Below are 15109 nucleotides of genomic sequence, written 5' to 3' on the forward strand. Positions count from 1 at the left end.
AGTTCAAGGTGGTATACTTTCAAAGACAGTTCCTAACAAATATAAGACAACTCCTGACGAATATGCTAAAGAAGTTGAAAATGACGACTAAGCAATTCTATACCATGCGTAAACTGTCATGTAAGGTGGCATGTATTCTTTACTTTGTCCCGTTGTTTGCGTATATCCTGAAACGAAATGTGTATGGTTTCCTTCTCCCTGAGTGTCACTCCAGTAACAATTTATAGCAAACTTAACGTCGTCTTTAACATCATATCCTTTACCTTTTGTCATTCCTGACCAATCCCAATATCTATGCTTATGCCAACCTGCTTGAGATGTACTTAAATCTATGTAGTGACTGTGCAGGTAAATTTTCACCTGAAATCGTTTTACTTCCACCTGTTTCCTTTGAAGAGTTTGCACAATACAAAAACCTGTCGACTATTTGTTCCCATGCACCAACACCAAACATTACTTGAGGACCTCTTGCTTCCATAGATGTATAAATAGAACCTACTGGGTTCATTAAATCAAACATATGAGATATTATAGGATTGTCTCTTTTGAACTTAAAATATAGTGCAACTATTTCAGGTTTCTTCTGGTTTAAGTCAGAATATTTTTTATAATATAATCTTATGTTTTCAGGGTAGGTAAAATCTTGACTATAATATTTATTTCTGTCATCTTCATAATAGTATACTATTCTCGTTTTTTCTATTGCATTATATCTTTTATATCTATAAAAATCTAAATATAATGTTAGCTTTTGTTCATCTACATGTGGTGTTCTGTTGTCATCTCCATAGTCATAATAGTATGGTGCTGGAGCTGGGTCAGGCAATGTCATATCTGTCATTTCATAAACTCGGAAATATTTCTTTTGTTCGTCTCCATATAAGTTTAAGTAGCAGTTGTTGTCTAATGGAACTTTAACTTGTGTACCATCGTTCTTTTTATAGCTTACATACATTTCATTGTTATTTTTCGGAATGAGTTTATACCGTGTACCATTTTTTAAGGATGTACAACTGCCATCTAAAATATTTGTTTTCTTCATTGAAAGAAAAGTCACCAACAATAGTTTCAATATTTTTTGTTCCAACAAACTTTGGTATATTTCATTGACATATGTTTTATCTGCTTTATTTTCAAGGCTAACGTTTAAGTCTGTTTTTCAGAAGATGTATGTGTATGTCCAACGCACTTTTCCTGTTTAAGGTTTCTTGTAAGTTTGCAATATTTGCAATGGTATGTGTATGTCCAACGTCACTTTTCCTGTTTAAGGTTTCTTGTAAGTTTGCAATATTTGCAATGGTATGTGTATGTCCAACGTCACTTTTACTGTTTAAGGTTTCTTGTAAGTTTGCAATATTTGCAATGGTATGTGTATGTCCAACGTCACTTTTCCTGTTTAAGGTTTCTTGTAAGTTTGCAATATTTGCAATGGTATGTGTATGTCCAACGTCACTTTTCCTGTTTAAGGTTTCTTGTAAGTTTGTTATTTCAGATATAGAATGTATATGAGTCTTTTTAGAATATTCGTTTTCAGCTCTTGTCACTTCACTTGACATTTTATTGTCAACATATTTTGTCTGCTAGTCAGGATGGAGTATCTTTTGTTGCATAAGCTTTGTCACTCTTTCTTTTCTTTTTGCTATTGCATCGTCTACATATTCTTTGTCAGCTTTGTTGCCAACATCTGCTTTCAAAAGAAGTTCATTTATAGGTTTCTCGTTTAAAGTTCCTTTTGTTGGATTTATACAAACAGTATGGTTCTTATTGTCTTGAAACAGAAACTCATCTGTCATTGGGTTTAATGTCAGTTTTAAGTTTCCTTCTTTCAATGACTCAGATATCTTAGAATAGTTTGAAAAGTTTGTTGTGTTCTTATTTAGAGCTTGCATAATGAGTTGTCGGTTGTGTTGTATTTCTCTCATAGACGCTGTTTCATTTGACATTTTTATTCTAGATAAAATATGCTTTCAAATAGAAAAAGAAAATTCAAGAGTTTGCTACAACTAAACCATTAGATGAACTTTTTACGAATGTCGGTCAAAAGTTTGAGACAGAGACCGTAAAGCATGAAGGCTATCGTTTTGACTACCCGTTAAGATGGTTAAGAGACCCATCTGTCACAAAAAGCTATTGGCTTTCGTAGAATGAAGTTCATTTCAGAAGCCATACATGGTTTCCCATTTACAGTCGGTTTTGAAGTTCGATACTATAACAAAGAAAAACATACGTATGAGAAATTTGAACAGGGAAAACTTTTACAAGTTAGTTTGCTTGTAAACTTAGAAACAACTCTTCAAGCTTTTCAAGAAAAAATAACGACATCTATATCGAATATGCAAACCAGTATAACATTGACGAGGGAGAGTACCATCTCGATATTATATATGACAGGAAAAATGCAACTGTTAAAATCAATAGAATAGAAGACCTTGGGAGAAACGTTATATTTCTACAAAATATAACAACTTGGCATGGTATAGATTTATGAGGATGTTAAATCAGCCTGCAGAATATCCAGTACACCGGACTTTTATGAAGTCGAAAACCTAATGGAACATATGAAAATGTTTTCGACCCAGATGCTATTATCGTTCATGCTTCATTTCTGGTGCACAAACTCTTTCTTATGTCTGATGAATGACTTTTACGAAAAACCTACAAAGCTATATGAACCACCAAGTGGAAGTATTTCAGACTTTCAAGTATGGTTTACAACAGATGGAAGAAAGAGAATAATTCCATTATACCATGCGTTTTACTTAGAACTTAGTTTCATATACAACTACTATCGAACGGTAAAAATATAATTTTTTAATAGGTTGAGGTGTTGGATTTGGTTGCCAACTTGACTGTGGTGCAGGTTCAGGCTGTTGTATAACAGGAGCTTGTTCTTCTGGTTCAGGGTCTTTAGGTATAATACCAACAAACTGACCTACTCTTTTACCAATATTTTTGACTCCGTTCCAAATTCCTCTTCCTACGGTTTTTATTCCATTCCATATACCTCTTCCAACTCTTCTGAAGAAGTTTCCAATACTACTGAAGAAACCATTTTACTATATGTAAAAATCTAATGTCCGCCTAGTCTCTTACGTTTCCTGTTGAGTTCCATAGCATTCTTTAACTGGAGCTCATACATTCTGTTTCTCCTCTGGTAGAAAACATATTCTGGGTCAACTCCTGTGTTCGCGTCATCTGCATAAAGTTGTTTATATCCACTTCAGGGTTTGTATAAAACTCTTTCCATCTCATATTTGCATACCATGGTGGCAAACCTAACGCAGCGTCATTTGACATGGCAGTTTGCATTTGTACATCTGTTGGCACTTGACCATAGTTTGCCATTGCAGTTTGTATTCTAACTTCATTTGGAATATTCTCTGGGTTTGGTTGTCCAGGTTGCTGTGCATTCGCTAAGTTCTGTGCGTCCATTTAATATTAGATAAAAATATCTCTTACGAGTACATATGCTGAACATTTGCAGGCATTGGTTCATCTTCATATTCTCTGTACTTTTCTGCCACGTCAAATAAATAAATGACACAATGGAAAAACCTAAAACAAGTAGTCCTATTTCAAACCACATTTACTTACTAATAAAATTTCTTTGTTATGACACTTTCTCCGGTTTATAGGACCTCTCTCATATTCTATCTTGTCATATCTAAACTCATAGTCATGTATGTCCTCTAACCATCTCATAACGGTTTCCAAACCACTTTTATCGGATGTAAAGTAAAAGCATGGATGGTTATGTAAAACGTCTAAAGTTTCTAAAGAGTCTCTCAAAGTCCAGTCTACTTGGTATTGAAAATCCATGTGTTATAGAACGGCGGGTCCACTATAAAGAAAACATTTTCCTTGTCTTTATATTTTTCATACAACTCTGTCCAATGACATCTCACAAACTCTATACCCTCAATATATTTTTCTATGTCCTCTTTGAAAACATTTGTATAGTTAAGATATAAAACTTTTGACATAAGTGTTTCAATGTCATGAACTCTTATAGAACCACTATATAATAGTCTAGCAGATATACTATCCCAGTCTATATATTCTGCTTTTTTCAAACCTCTCTCACAATATTTTTCTTATCTAATGGTATACGTTCCATCTTACCTATAGGTATCTTTTCTTTTAACGCTTTCAATATATTGTTTGTGTCTGGTATATGTTTGAGACGGTCCATATAGTTGTCGAAGTCATTGCATATAATCTTTGAGTCTGGGAATATTGTATGGCACAAATGGGATATATAGAAACTTCCACCGAACAAATCTACAAATGTTAGACCATTCGGTAGTTTCTTAAGTTCTCTCAATAGAATATCTTTACATCTACTCTTATTTCCAAAGAACGGTAACGGTGGTTTTGTAAAATTCATTTATATATAATAATAAAAATGTTTTTTCCTGAAAAGTGACAGAAAAGTGACAAAACATGAAAACATATATAATTTGTGAAAAGCGACATAAAAAGTGACATTTTTAAAAGTGACACCATTAATATGATGTAAATAACAACGGTTTTGGTTTTGTCACCGGCTGGTCGGCTGGGGTTTGGTCCTCCTCTACGTTCTTGTGTCCATTTCTTAGGGGCTAGAAGGGGCGCAGCCCCTGGAAGCCCCACTCACCTGACCTGATATACAATGTGTGTGTAAAGAAAATACTTTATTTACTAGTTAAAAAATCATTTGGTATTGATCAAGTTATTTTTTCTGGATAAGATATTATATGGATAATTGGATAGAAAATACAATTATATAATCTTGTACCTGGTTTAATTAAGCTAATTGTCATCAGAAACTTGTAATTTTTATGAATTTCAGATTTTCTTTTCATTACTGCTTTTCTTAATAGGTCAAGTTCTTATTTACGTTATAAAGTATGATATTTACAAATATCAAGTTATCATGTTTTTTGAGAAATTATGAGAAACAAACAAAAATGAAAAAGATAGGAATAGCAATGAATAGTGATGTGGGTATAGAAAATGTAAGAGATATGAATGCAAAGCAATCAGTATTTAGGATATTGACCATAGATTTCGAAAAAAAATGCTGCATATTGAGCGAAAACTATGATTATATTATAAGGCTGTCATTTAAAGCATAATGAAACTATTCCCTTTTCATTTTAATCGAATAAGATAGTAAAGATTTTTGAATTAGCTAGAAACTGATGAGATGTTTTCACAAATCAGATTTTTAATCTCTATAATGCATAATTCACTCAATATCTCAATTTTGATATTGCGAGATATTTTTGCTATCGGTTTCGCAATTTTGACACAATAGCAAGAGGGTTCTATAAGCATTATTATCAACGTAGAATCTGAATATCATATCAGAAAATATCGCAAATCTGACATTTACCCGACCAAATAGCAAAAATAATTGAATACTTTTCGCAAAAACTTTAAAAATCGATAAAAATATGAAATATAGATATTAAAGAGACTTTTTATATAATATTCATAAAGATTTTCCAAAAATATGATACCGCAAAATTAAAAAAGTGACGTCTTGAGTGGAGTCAAAGGTCGAAATTGCTAGCTAAATGTTTTTTTAGCGAAATTGCGTATTGTACGTTTTTTTCGCAAAACGAAACCCTTATTACAAGATAATTAAAATATATGACCTCATTATAAATGAATTTTAACTCTAGATAATTGAGAAAGCTATAAATTGTTTCTAAATCTTGAAATTATTCGATGTCAATCTAATTTTTCTTGTTATAGCCTACTTCTATGGTGTACAGGTTGTCATAATTACTATTTTAAAGTGTAAAACATGCTTATATCAATCAGGACGTTAAAATGGAAAAGTACATACCAAGCAAATGTTTGGATTTATATGCGACAGCCTTTTTAATGGATGTGACAAAGCGTTTCAATATAGATTTTGATTAAAGCATAACTGCAAATTATAATTTGACTTTATATGTACCAATAATAATGGCAATTATGAGTTTTTTTATATAAATTATATCACACCACTTCTAGTAATTTTTAGCTTAAGCATATCATCGGCTAATTTTCAAAAAAAAAAAAATTTCAAATTTTAATCCAAATTCTTTTCTTAAAATTCACAATCAAATTACAGCTTATCTTTAATAGTCTTATTCATTCTATGCTTTTTTTTCGGCTCCATAAAAGTCATAAATTTTTCCATCATAAATTTGTTAGAAATTGGGTTACCATTGCCAAACATTTGGATAGAAAAAGCCCAATAAATTATACCCAAAGCATCCAAACATGAAGATATCATATAAGAAATATAGTTTAATTCAGTAATTCCCTAAAATCTAAAATGTTTAAGAACGTTTGTTCAATATCTTACAATCTAATTCACAGATTTAGCATATGTACTACGTATCAAATATACAATGTGATCTCTCAATAAGCTTAGAAGGTTAATTATTAAAATTAAATAAAATTCTACAATTAGCGAAAAATAATACGGCAGATAATATGCTTATAGGTAAAGAAATTCAAAGAGCATTCCTTAAATTTTTTCGAAATTTATCAAAACTCGAAGGTAAATCATCGAGTGATATGCGAAAAAAACTTTTTTATTCTATTAATGATAATAAATATATTAGCCATATTAAAACTTTTCATTTTTTAAAACTCATAGAAATACGTTTGATATTCTTCATTAAGAACATATAAAAACGAGTATAATTATCATAATCTGTTAATTTACAATATAAATGCTTTTCTGCTTGTAGTAAATATCAAATAAGAAAATAATAACATTATAAATTTTTCAAATAAGAATATATTATCTAGCATCTAAGCATGAAGATATTTAGAATTTGGATATCTAAATTCTGCTTAGATTACTTTCAAAATATAAGTCAATAATCTTTGATTTTATTAAACGCTAATATTGGATAGTATATTTTCACAATTTAATTGTAGTTAGATAAATGATAATTCATGTAACTCATTGATTTCGATCAAAAGTTATATTCACCTTGTTAAAAAAAATAAAAAAATAAAAAAACTGGGTGCTTACTGATTTGAACATATTGCCTTTGAACCCCACGACATAACCAGTAGGCTAAACGTACAGTGATTTTTTTTATAAATTCTAGTATAAAATACTTCCCGCAGGGCATTTGTTTAATTATTTCACATTCTGATGACATAATTTTTAATATCATAGATAATGAAAGCGAAAAATATATAAAAATCGACAAACATGTTATAATGAATTGAGAGCTTTACGTGTCAAAAAACACATTTCATACTGATTTCTATAAAAGGTATCTTTATTATAGAAGTGTAAGCTATATCTGTTTTTTTATTATAACAAATTCAAAATTCTCTTATAAGGATTAGATGAAATCTGTATTACTAAATCATTAGCTAAATGAAGGTTCAAAATAGAAAAGTAAATATCAAATTTATATGATACTGAAACACCAAATAGTTCTTTAAATAAAAGATAACACGCTGAAAATTATTGAGTATTTGCAAATCTCAAAAATCTATTGGTGAATTTGGCTCAACTTTTAAAATTATAACATCCATATCAAATCATAAAAGCAGACAAAAATTAAAGCCAAACCTATCGGCCAATTTTTTTTTGATATTTTGATTTTTGAGGTATACTTTTAAAAGTGGATTTAAAGCACTGATGAAAAAACATTAACTTCTGTCGTTATGATTATTGATTTAGACAATAATGATTTTAATCTTTGATTATCAAAACACTAAAGTCATCTTTTTAACATTTGCTTGGTAGCATTAACTCAAGTCTAGAGTACTATTTTATGTGGCACTCTTAGAATTTTTGTATTCATTGTACACGCTGAAATAGTACCATTAAAGTTATGGCGGACTTTCAAAAAAATAGTTTGGTCACCTTTTGATGGCTCAATTATGCATAAATTTTGTGGGCACAAATTTTCTATTTTTGGCATGGATAAACTTGTTTTAAGGGTGCACCCGCATGTACGTTTATTTGAGAGGAGGAGGATTACCCTCTCAATTTTGAAAGCTTCGTTAACTTAATATCTCGATGAATATTGGATTAAAATTGAATTTGCCCATACCAATATATCTGATACAATATCCTTAAGTTCTACTAAAAAGAATTTTTTAAAATCCCTGCAGATTCGGGGATTTTTAAATTTTTTGATTTTTTTCGAAAATTTTTCGGAAAAAAAATATTTTCAGAAGAGCCTTAACGGCTAAGTTTTATGTTTAATGTTGAGTATCAAAAAGAATGGGCATCTGATATAGCCATCATATATCCCAGAAGCAAATAAAAATTCTGACTTTTTAAGCATAAAAAATGAAATTTTATTTTTTGCAAAAAACAGGCCACCCGGATGTACGTTTATTTGAGAGGAGGAGAATTAAATTTTTGAAAGCACTAAAATTTGTAAATATGCTAGTTATATAATAATATGCATTATTTAAAAAAAATAAAAATTAAAGCACGTTAAAATCTTTTTTGATGAATTTTTACAAAAGCTACTCAGGATAATGCAAGATATGAGTAGTTAAACATAAATTTCAAATCAGATTTTACTTATAATAAATATTTTAAATTTCCGAAAATTAAGTTCAGATCGACTCTATACGTAGTAAATACTAAATAAGGTGCCCAAAACCTATTAAACAGTATCAAAACTACCAAGATTGTAATGTTTTTGAAGAAAAATTTATAGAATTATGGACTTCAAACAGATATTATGTAAATAAAAATAATATAATGAATTTATTTATTCGTATAATAGCAGTAATAAGTCGATTATTCACTTCTACTTCTGAGATTTGAATTTAATTTCGACAGAAAAAGAGATTCAAGAGGAAAATACTAGGGGATACAAACAGCCACCATGACAGGATTATTATGGAGCCAAGTTGTATTTTTTGATATTTTTAGAGTTTTCCTACCTATTTAGGTACCAAGTTATTGCTTAAAAATTAAGGTTCTAAATTCTGAAGTTTACAGGATCCTCCCGGGCGCACCCTTAATTCAGTGTTAATATAGCCATTATATATATTAGTTCATATTAATGCATACTGCTATAGGATGTTTTCTTTTAAATCTTCCAGATGACGAGATAGAGGCACTTAAACTAACGCATAATTTTTGAACTTTTAAAGCTAAAGAACATTGCTGCAGGCAAATAAATTTAGAATGATTGTATAATATGTGAATGCCTTCGATTAGCAGATAATATATTCCAGATATCAAGAAAATATCTTAATATAAAAAGGTGCTTTTCCACAGGCTGTTGATATCTTAAAAATGGATAACTAAGCCTGAAATTGTGTTCTTTCAGTGATATCATCTAATTTTAGTATACATTTAACATTTTAAAAATATATAAGATTAATAATAGAAATAATCATTAAAAAACATTTATTGGTGAGACATAACAAAGTGATATAGATATGATACTTCATTTGCTACAAAGATTACCATTGAATTGGAATAATTTCTTTTATTCCAGTTTGCAAAGACCATTTGATGTGTCTGAAGGATCTTTGTATGAACATATTCATGAAGAAGCTTCATTTTGTTGCTATCAACAGGAATTTCAAAGTTTTGGCCAAACATCTTTTTAACGACAAAAGAAAGATCTTGTTTTTCTAAGTACACAAATTTATGGCTAGCTATGAAGTTGTTTAAGGCATCGCATGTAGTTCCACTTAAACACTGAATAAGCAAACATCCTTTTGACGAACATATGGCAATAAGTCCTATAGATGGTTCGCTTTGGACTTGCTTCCACATTACTTGTAAACTCATTGTAGAATTGTCATCAATTTCATCTAACTTTTTTTGAAGCTCGAAATCAAAAGAATAGACACATTTGATCTTTGTAAATATTCCTTTACTGAATTCTATTGTTAATTCTGTATGATTCCACGTTTGATTATAAGAATTCACAAATTTAGGTAATTCTTCGAATTTAATTTCTGAACCCCCATTAAGGTTGATGTAAAATGAAGGTCCGAGACGTCTAATTTCTTCTAATTCGTTTTGATCAGCTTCATATTTTTTCCTTCTAGTATGTTTGGCTTTGATCTTATATCCCTTAGATTTTTCTGGTTGTGGCACTTCTGCTGATACTTTTTCGTCGGTTTCTATGATATCCTCTTTTTGAGAATCAGAATCTTCTTCTGTTGATGGTTTTTTCTGTTTTCTTTCAGTTGTTTTGTTTCTATTTTGCTTATTTTCGCGTATTCTTTTTTCTTTTGGTGCTTTTTCAACTGGATTTTCGAAAGCAAGAGGTGATCCTTGATATTTCTCAAATCCTTGTAAGCATGCATAAAGAGCAACAGCATCGTTAGCTGCATAAAGTATTTGGCAAGGTGAAAGTTTCAAATTCCATTTTGATCGAGAAATCTTTTTATTTTTGAATTCTCCGCAAGGTGTATCTGAACAAAACTGTGCAACCATCTCATCAAATCCTTCTTTAAGATGATTTCTTCTAAGAATTTGAGCAGCAACGTCACAAACTTTGAATGTGAAGTCTTGGCCAAATGTAGTACGTAGCATTTTTATGTCAGATGCAATATCTTTCATGAAAAATTGATTGGTAGTTAAGAAATTCAAAAGATCATTGCATTGTTTTTTACTTTCTCTTTTGATAAGCAAACAGCCATGAGATGAACATAATTGGAATAAACATACTCCAGCAGATGGATTGAACGGATGCCATTCAAGATCTAAAGCAATAGGATTTCCATCTACGTATTCTGATAGAATTTGTTTCAGATTTGGATTATCTGACATAATGTATTGTACTTTCGTAAATTTGTTTTGGAAAAATTCAACATCCTTTGAAGAATTAATCGGCCATTTTCCAGTAATCTCCATAATATCCCCTTTAAGCATTTCTCTGTCAATCCTTTCAACGCCTGTAACGTTTACTGGATTTACCTCAGTTTGCTTGTTTCCTACAGATTCCATAAAAATTTGATGAAAAAAACGACACACAAAAAAAATTGATAGCTTCTTCAATGATATCAACATATCACAACAAATGAGGTTAAGCGGGAAGGACGCGTTTTATTTCTATTGAGTAATGTTACACTTTGATGAGTATTTCCTTATTTTATGGATTTTAATTTGAATCATCTCATAATTAATCTTCAGCTAAACAAGTATATTTACATTGATGGAATATACAAATGTATAAGCAAAGCATGAGTATATTTAATTCGCATGTGAGATTAAATGTCAATTTAACTATATTTGCATAATTACATGATGTGCAAATGATATAGCTCATGACCCAAGTTTTCCTGAGATTATCACAAGGCTAGTCGCAACGATAAATCAAATGATTTACGCATAATACCCAAATATAGTAAAATTCTTGACATTATTGTAAATAATTACTTAGATATTGCATAAAATTATAGTTTGTTGGCCCAAAGATTAATCGCAGTTCAAATATCATTAGTAGTATATGTGGACGGGTTTAGTGACTTTTTTTGTTACATCTATATATAGACGATACATTAAAATATAAATCATAGTATTATATGTGGAAGTGTTGTGTACGTAGTATATGTGGAAGGATTGTGTACCTTTTTTTGTTACATCTATATATAGACGATGCATTTATTTATAAATCATTAAAAAATTAACATTAATTTTAAAATAATTTATTTTTTATCTTTTATAAAAGAAGTTATATATAGATGATGTCAGATATTCCGCGATTAATTAAACATTGTTTAAATCCTGAATGGGTTAAACTTCAATTTAAAAATGAAGATTGTGAATTATTAAATGAATATGAAAGCCAAAATAAGCTAATGAGGTATAAATATAATGATAAAGAATATTTAATTTCATGGAATCAATGGAGTCATAATCAAAGACCTCATAAACGAGAAGAAGAAATTGAAAATAATGAAATGGAAATCATTGATGACATTAAAGAGGATGGAATTCCTAAATTTTGTAGAAAAACCTTTAGAACTAAGTTAGGAGCATATAAACGTAGAGTATTAAATCCTGAATATCTTAAACATCAATTTAAAAAGGAAGATTGTGAATTATTAAACGCTAATGAATATGAAAATGCTAAATCAAAACTGAGATATAAATATATTGGAAGTGATGAAAGGTGTAAAGATAAAGATAAAGTTTATTCAGTTTCATATAATAACTGGCACACGTTAGGGATAAGAAAACATTTAGGAGATTATGGTAAAAGTTCTGAATTCTTCAAATCTAGTATGTACGAGAGAATAAAAGAAATTAGAAATAATTATTTTCATGAATGAAAGATTCACTACCATAATGAAATAAAAAATAATTTTTTAAAAAATAAACTTTAAAAATTCATGTCTTACATTTTTTGAATAATTTATTTTTTTAATTCGTAAGAAAATGAGTGTCAAGACTAACGACGTTAAAAAATTGGGATTCACAAACGAGGAAATAAAGGATATATTAGAGGAGGCGAGTTATGAAGTTAATAAATATTATTTAAGAAATTGTCAAAAATTCGCGGAGTTATTAAATGATTTAGATTATGATGGAAAAATGAATAAAGATGATGTTATAAATTTCTTATATCCCACATCTGAAGAAGAAAAACCTAAAGAACCTGATGTTTTCCCTGAATATTATGAAGAACGGATTAAAGATGATGAATATGATGAAATTGAAAGACTGGAAAAAATAAGAGATGAAATAGATGAAAAAATTAAGGAATTAAGAGAAGTTGAAAAATATAATGAGAATGAAGTAGAGGGTTTAATGAATATCCCAGCTTCAGAATCAGAAGTTCAAAAATCTCATGAAGAAAGATATAAAAATTACTTTTTGGAATCTACTAAAAATTTATTAGATGGTGAAATAGATGAAACACTTTCAGAAGAAGGCACAAAATTTATTCATAAACATAAGTTACAATTTATTGACGATGGAGATTATCCATGTATATTACTTTCACCTCCTCTTGATTCTGAAAAATTCAAAAAAGCACTGAAAAATGTAACATATGCAACAAATACGATTAAGAAAGAAGACCATGATATTTACACAAATTATTATTTAAATAAATGTACAGGTGTTGATAAAGTTTTTGATTTGTTAGATAAAATATCAAAAGAAACAATTGGTACATATAAAATTTTATGCGATTGTGGTTTCATTATTGAAGATACTAATAATGTTTCATATGAAAGAACAGCACCGAAGGAAGACGAAGTTGAAAGGTCTATACCATTCGTTATTAAGAATATAAAAGATATGAAAACTTATAAACATTATATTTATTCATTTATTTCAGAAAAAATGGAAGCAACCCATAAAACATCATCTCATCATTTTATAGCTATTCATACATTCCTTTTCAAAGTTGTGAAATTAAATAAGACAGGAATTAGATTTAATGTATCAGGGTACGCATTCTTGAGTAAATTAAAATGTATTCGTCACGTCGCAGATGATAAAAATTTATGTGTTCTTAATTCATTTTATGGACTTTAGCCCTGGACTTTAAAAAAATAAACTTTATTTTTATTTATTTTTTAATTTTTATTCTTACATAAATGAACAAAAACGGAACAGCTAAAATGAATGATAATCAAATAAGAGCCGAAGGTAGAAGGTTATTTAAACGCTTCTATAACATTCCTGATGGTGTTAATCCTAAAACTCGTAGAAGTTATTTAAATGAAGCCATAGATGCATATGAAGGATTTGACATTTCATCAGAAAGTGAGAGGTTAGCAAGAATGTTAAACGTTAATATTGATTTTTATTATTGTGACCCTCAACCAGAAGACGTAGACATAAATAAGGTAGACTTTCCATTAGTGGAATCAATAATGATAGATCCAGAATTTGAAACAGTAAATATTTTATTAACACAGAGTCCATGTGGAAAACTTCACGCTGACAGAATTACAGACGTTGAAGCACTCACAGGATATAAAGTTTGCCCCTTTTGCAAAGAAGAAGTATATTCTATCCGTGATGACCAGAAAGGAAAAACCAAAGAAGATTTTTAAAACATTGTGAGAAATGTAAAGAAAATAATGGAAGATTAATTCAAGACGTTCAATTGCAAAACACACAACAACCATATGCACCACATATCACGAAACAGAAGATATATCAATGGCTATTAGCTCACAATTTGCAGGAATATTATAAACCAACAAGATATTATATTACTTTTGACTTCGAAACATTAGAGACTAAAGAAGAACTTCAACTTTCTGAATGTGCAACTTTGAACGCTTACTTAAAACCATTTATGGTATCATCAACTGTCAAAATAAAGCCGCAAACGGACTCTTTGAGTCCTGAAGGTCTTTCAGACCGAAGCGGCGAGGTCGTAGACCGTGATAAAACATTTACGAGGAATTTTTGCTTAACATCAAGTGATTCGTTCATCTCTGATTGGATTGAATTTTTATTTTCAACCTGTTCATTAGTTGCTAAATCAAATATTGAACAATATGAAGAATTAATGAAGCCGCAAACGGACCAAACGGCGGGGACTTTGTCCCATACATTAAATGAAAAACAGAAGGAAGCATTTAAAGAACTTCTAGATGAGGAATTCAATAAAGTGAATATCATAGGTTTTAATTCGGGAAAGTTTGATTTAAATTTAATTCTTCGTGATTTAAACACTGCAAAATGGAAAATAAAATCAATGCTGGGTTCTTCTTCTCAATTTAAGCAAATCATTGTAAAGAAAACAAACTGTCCATATGAATTAAGATTTATTGACATCAGAAATTATATAGCGGGTGGAACATTAGACCAATTCACTCAAGATTTCGGAAACAATAAATCACGTGTTAAATCCTTTTTCCCTTATCAATTCATCACATGGGAGAATTACGAAGATGAATTATATAAAGTGGAACCATTCACTCAAGATTCATTTTATTCAGCATTAACTCAAGAAACAATATCCGATTCAGATTATCAAATATATCTCAATGATGCTAAAAATTTTGAGAATAGATTAGAATATTTTATTCATTATTGCAATAAAGACGTTGAAATTATGATTGACCCAATTGATAAAATTATTGAAGAAACATTTGTTTATAAAATTGACATGCTTCATAATCTTTCTTTATCATCGAATGC

General features: G+C 29.7%; 2 protein-coding genes across 2 annotated transcripts, besides 3 other annotated features; one reads left to right on the forward strand and one right to left on the reverse strand.

The window, feature by feature from the left end:
* Nucleotides 1-1514: part of a mobile genetic element that runs on past the window's edge.
* Nucleotides 1515-7951: 6437 nt separating this feature from the next.
* Nucleotides 7952-8992: a mobile genetic element.
* Nucleotides 8993-9388: 396 nt separating this feature from the next.
* Nucleotides 9389-10945, reverse strand: TVAGG3_0934490 (3'-5' exonuclease protein; the record flags this gene model as incomplete). Its single annotated transcript, XM_001329767.1, has 1 exon — nt 9389-10945. One exon carries the CDS (start codon nt 10943-10945, stop codon nt 9389-9391), a length of 1557 nt encoding a protein of 518 aa, XP_001329802.1.
* A 1237-nt stretch (nt 10946-12182) lies between these two features.
* Nucleotides 12183-15109: part of a mobile genetic element that runs on past the window's edge.
* On the forward strand, nt 12380-13486 carry TVAGG3_0934510 (uncharacterized protein; the record flags this gene model as incomplete). The annotated part of the gene is made up of 1 exon (XM_051252736.1): nt 12380-13486. The coding sequence occupies one exon, from the start codon at nt 12380-12382 to the stop codon at nt 13484-13486; it is 1107 nt and encodes a 368-aa protein (XP_051078310.1).

The sequence above is a fragment of the Trichomonas vaginalis genome, chromosome I (assembly GCF_026262505.1).
Source record: "Trichomonas vaginalis G3 chromosome I, whole genome shotgun sequence".
NCBI classification, from domain to species: Eukaryota; Parabasalia; order Trichomonadida; family Trichomonadidae; genus Trichomonas; species Trichomonas vaginalis.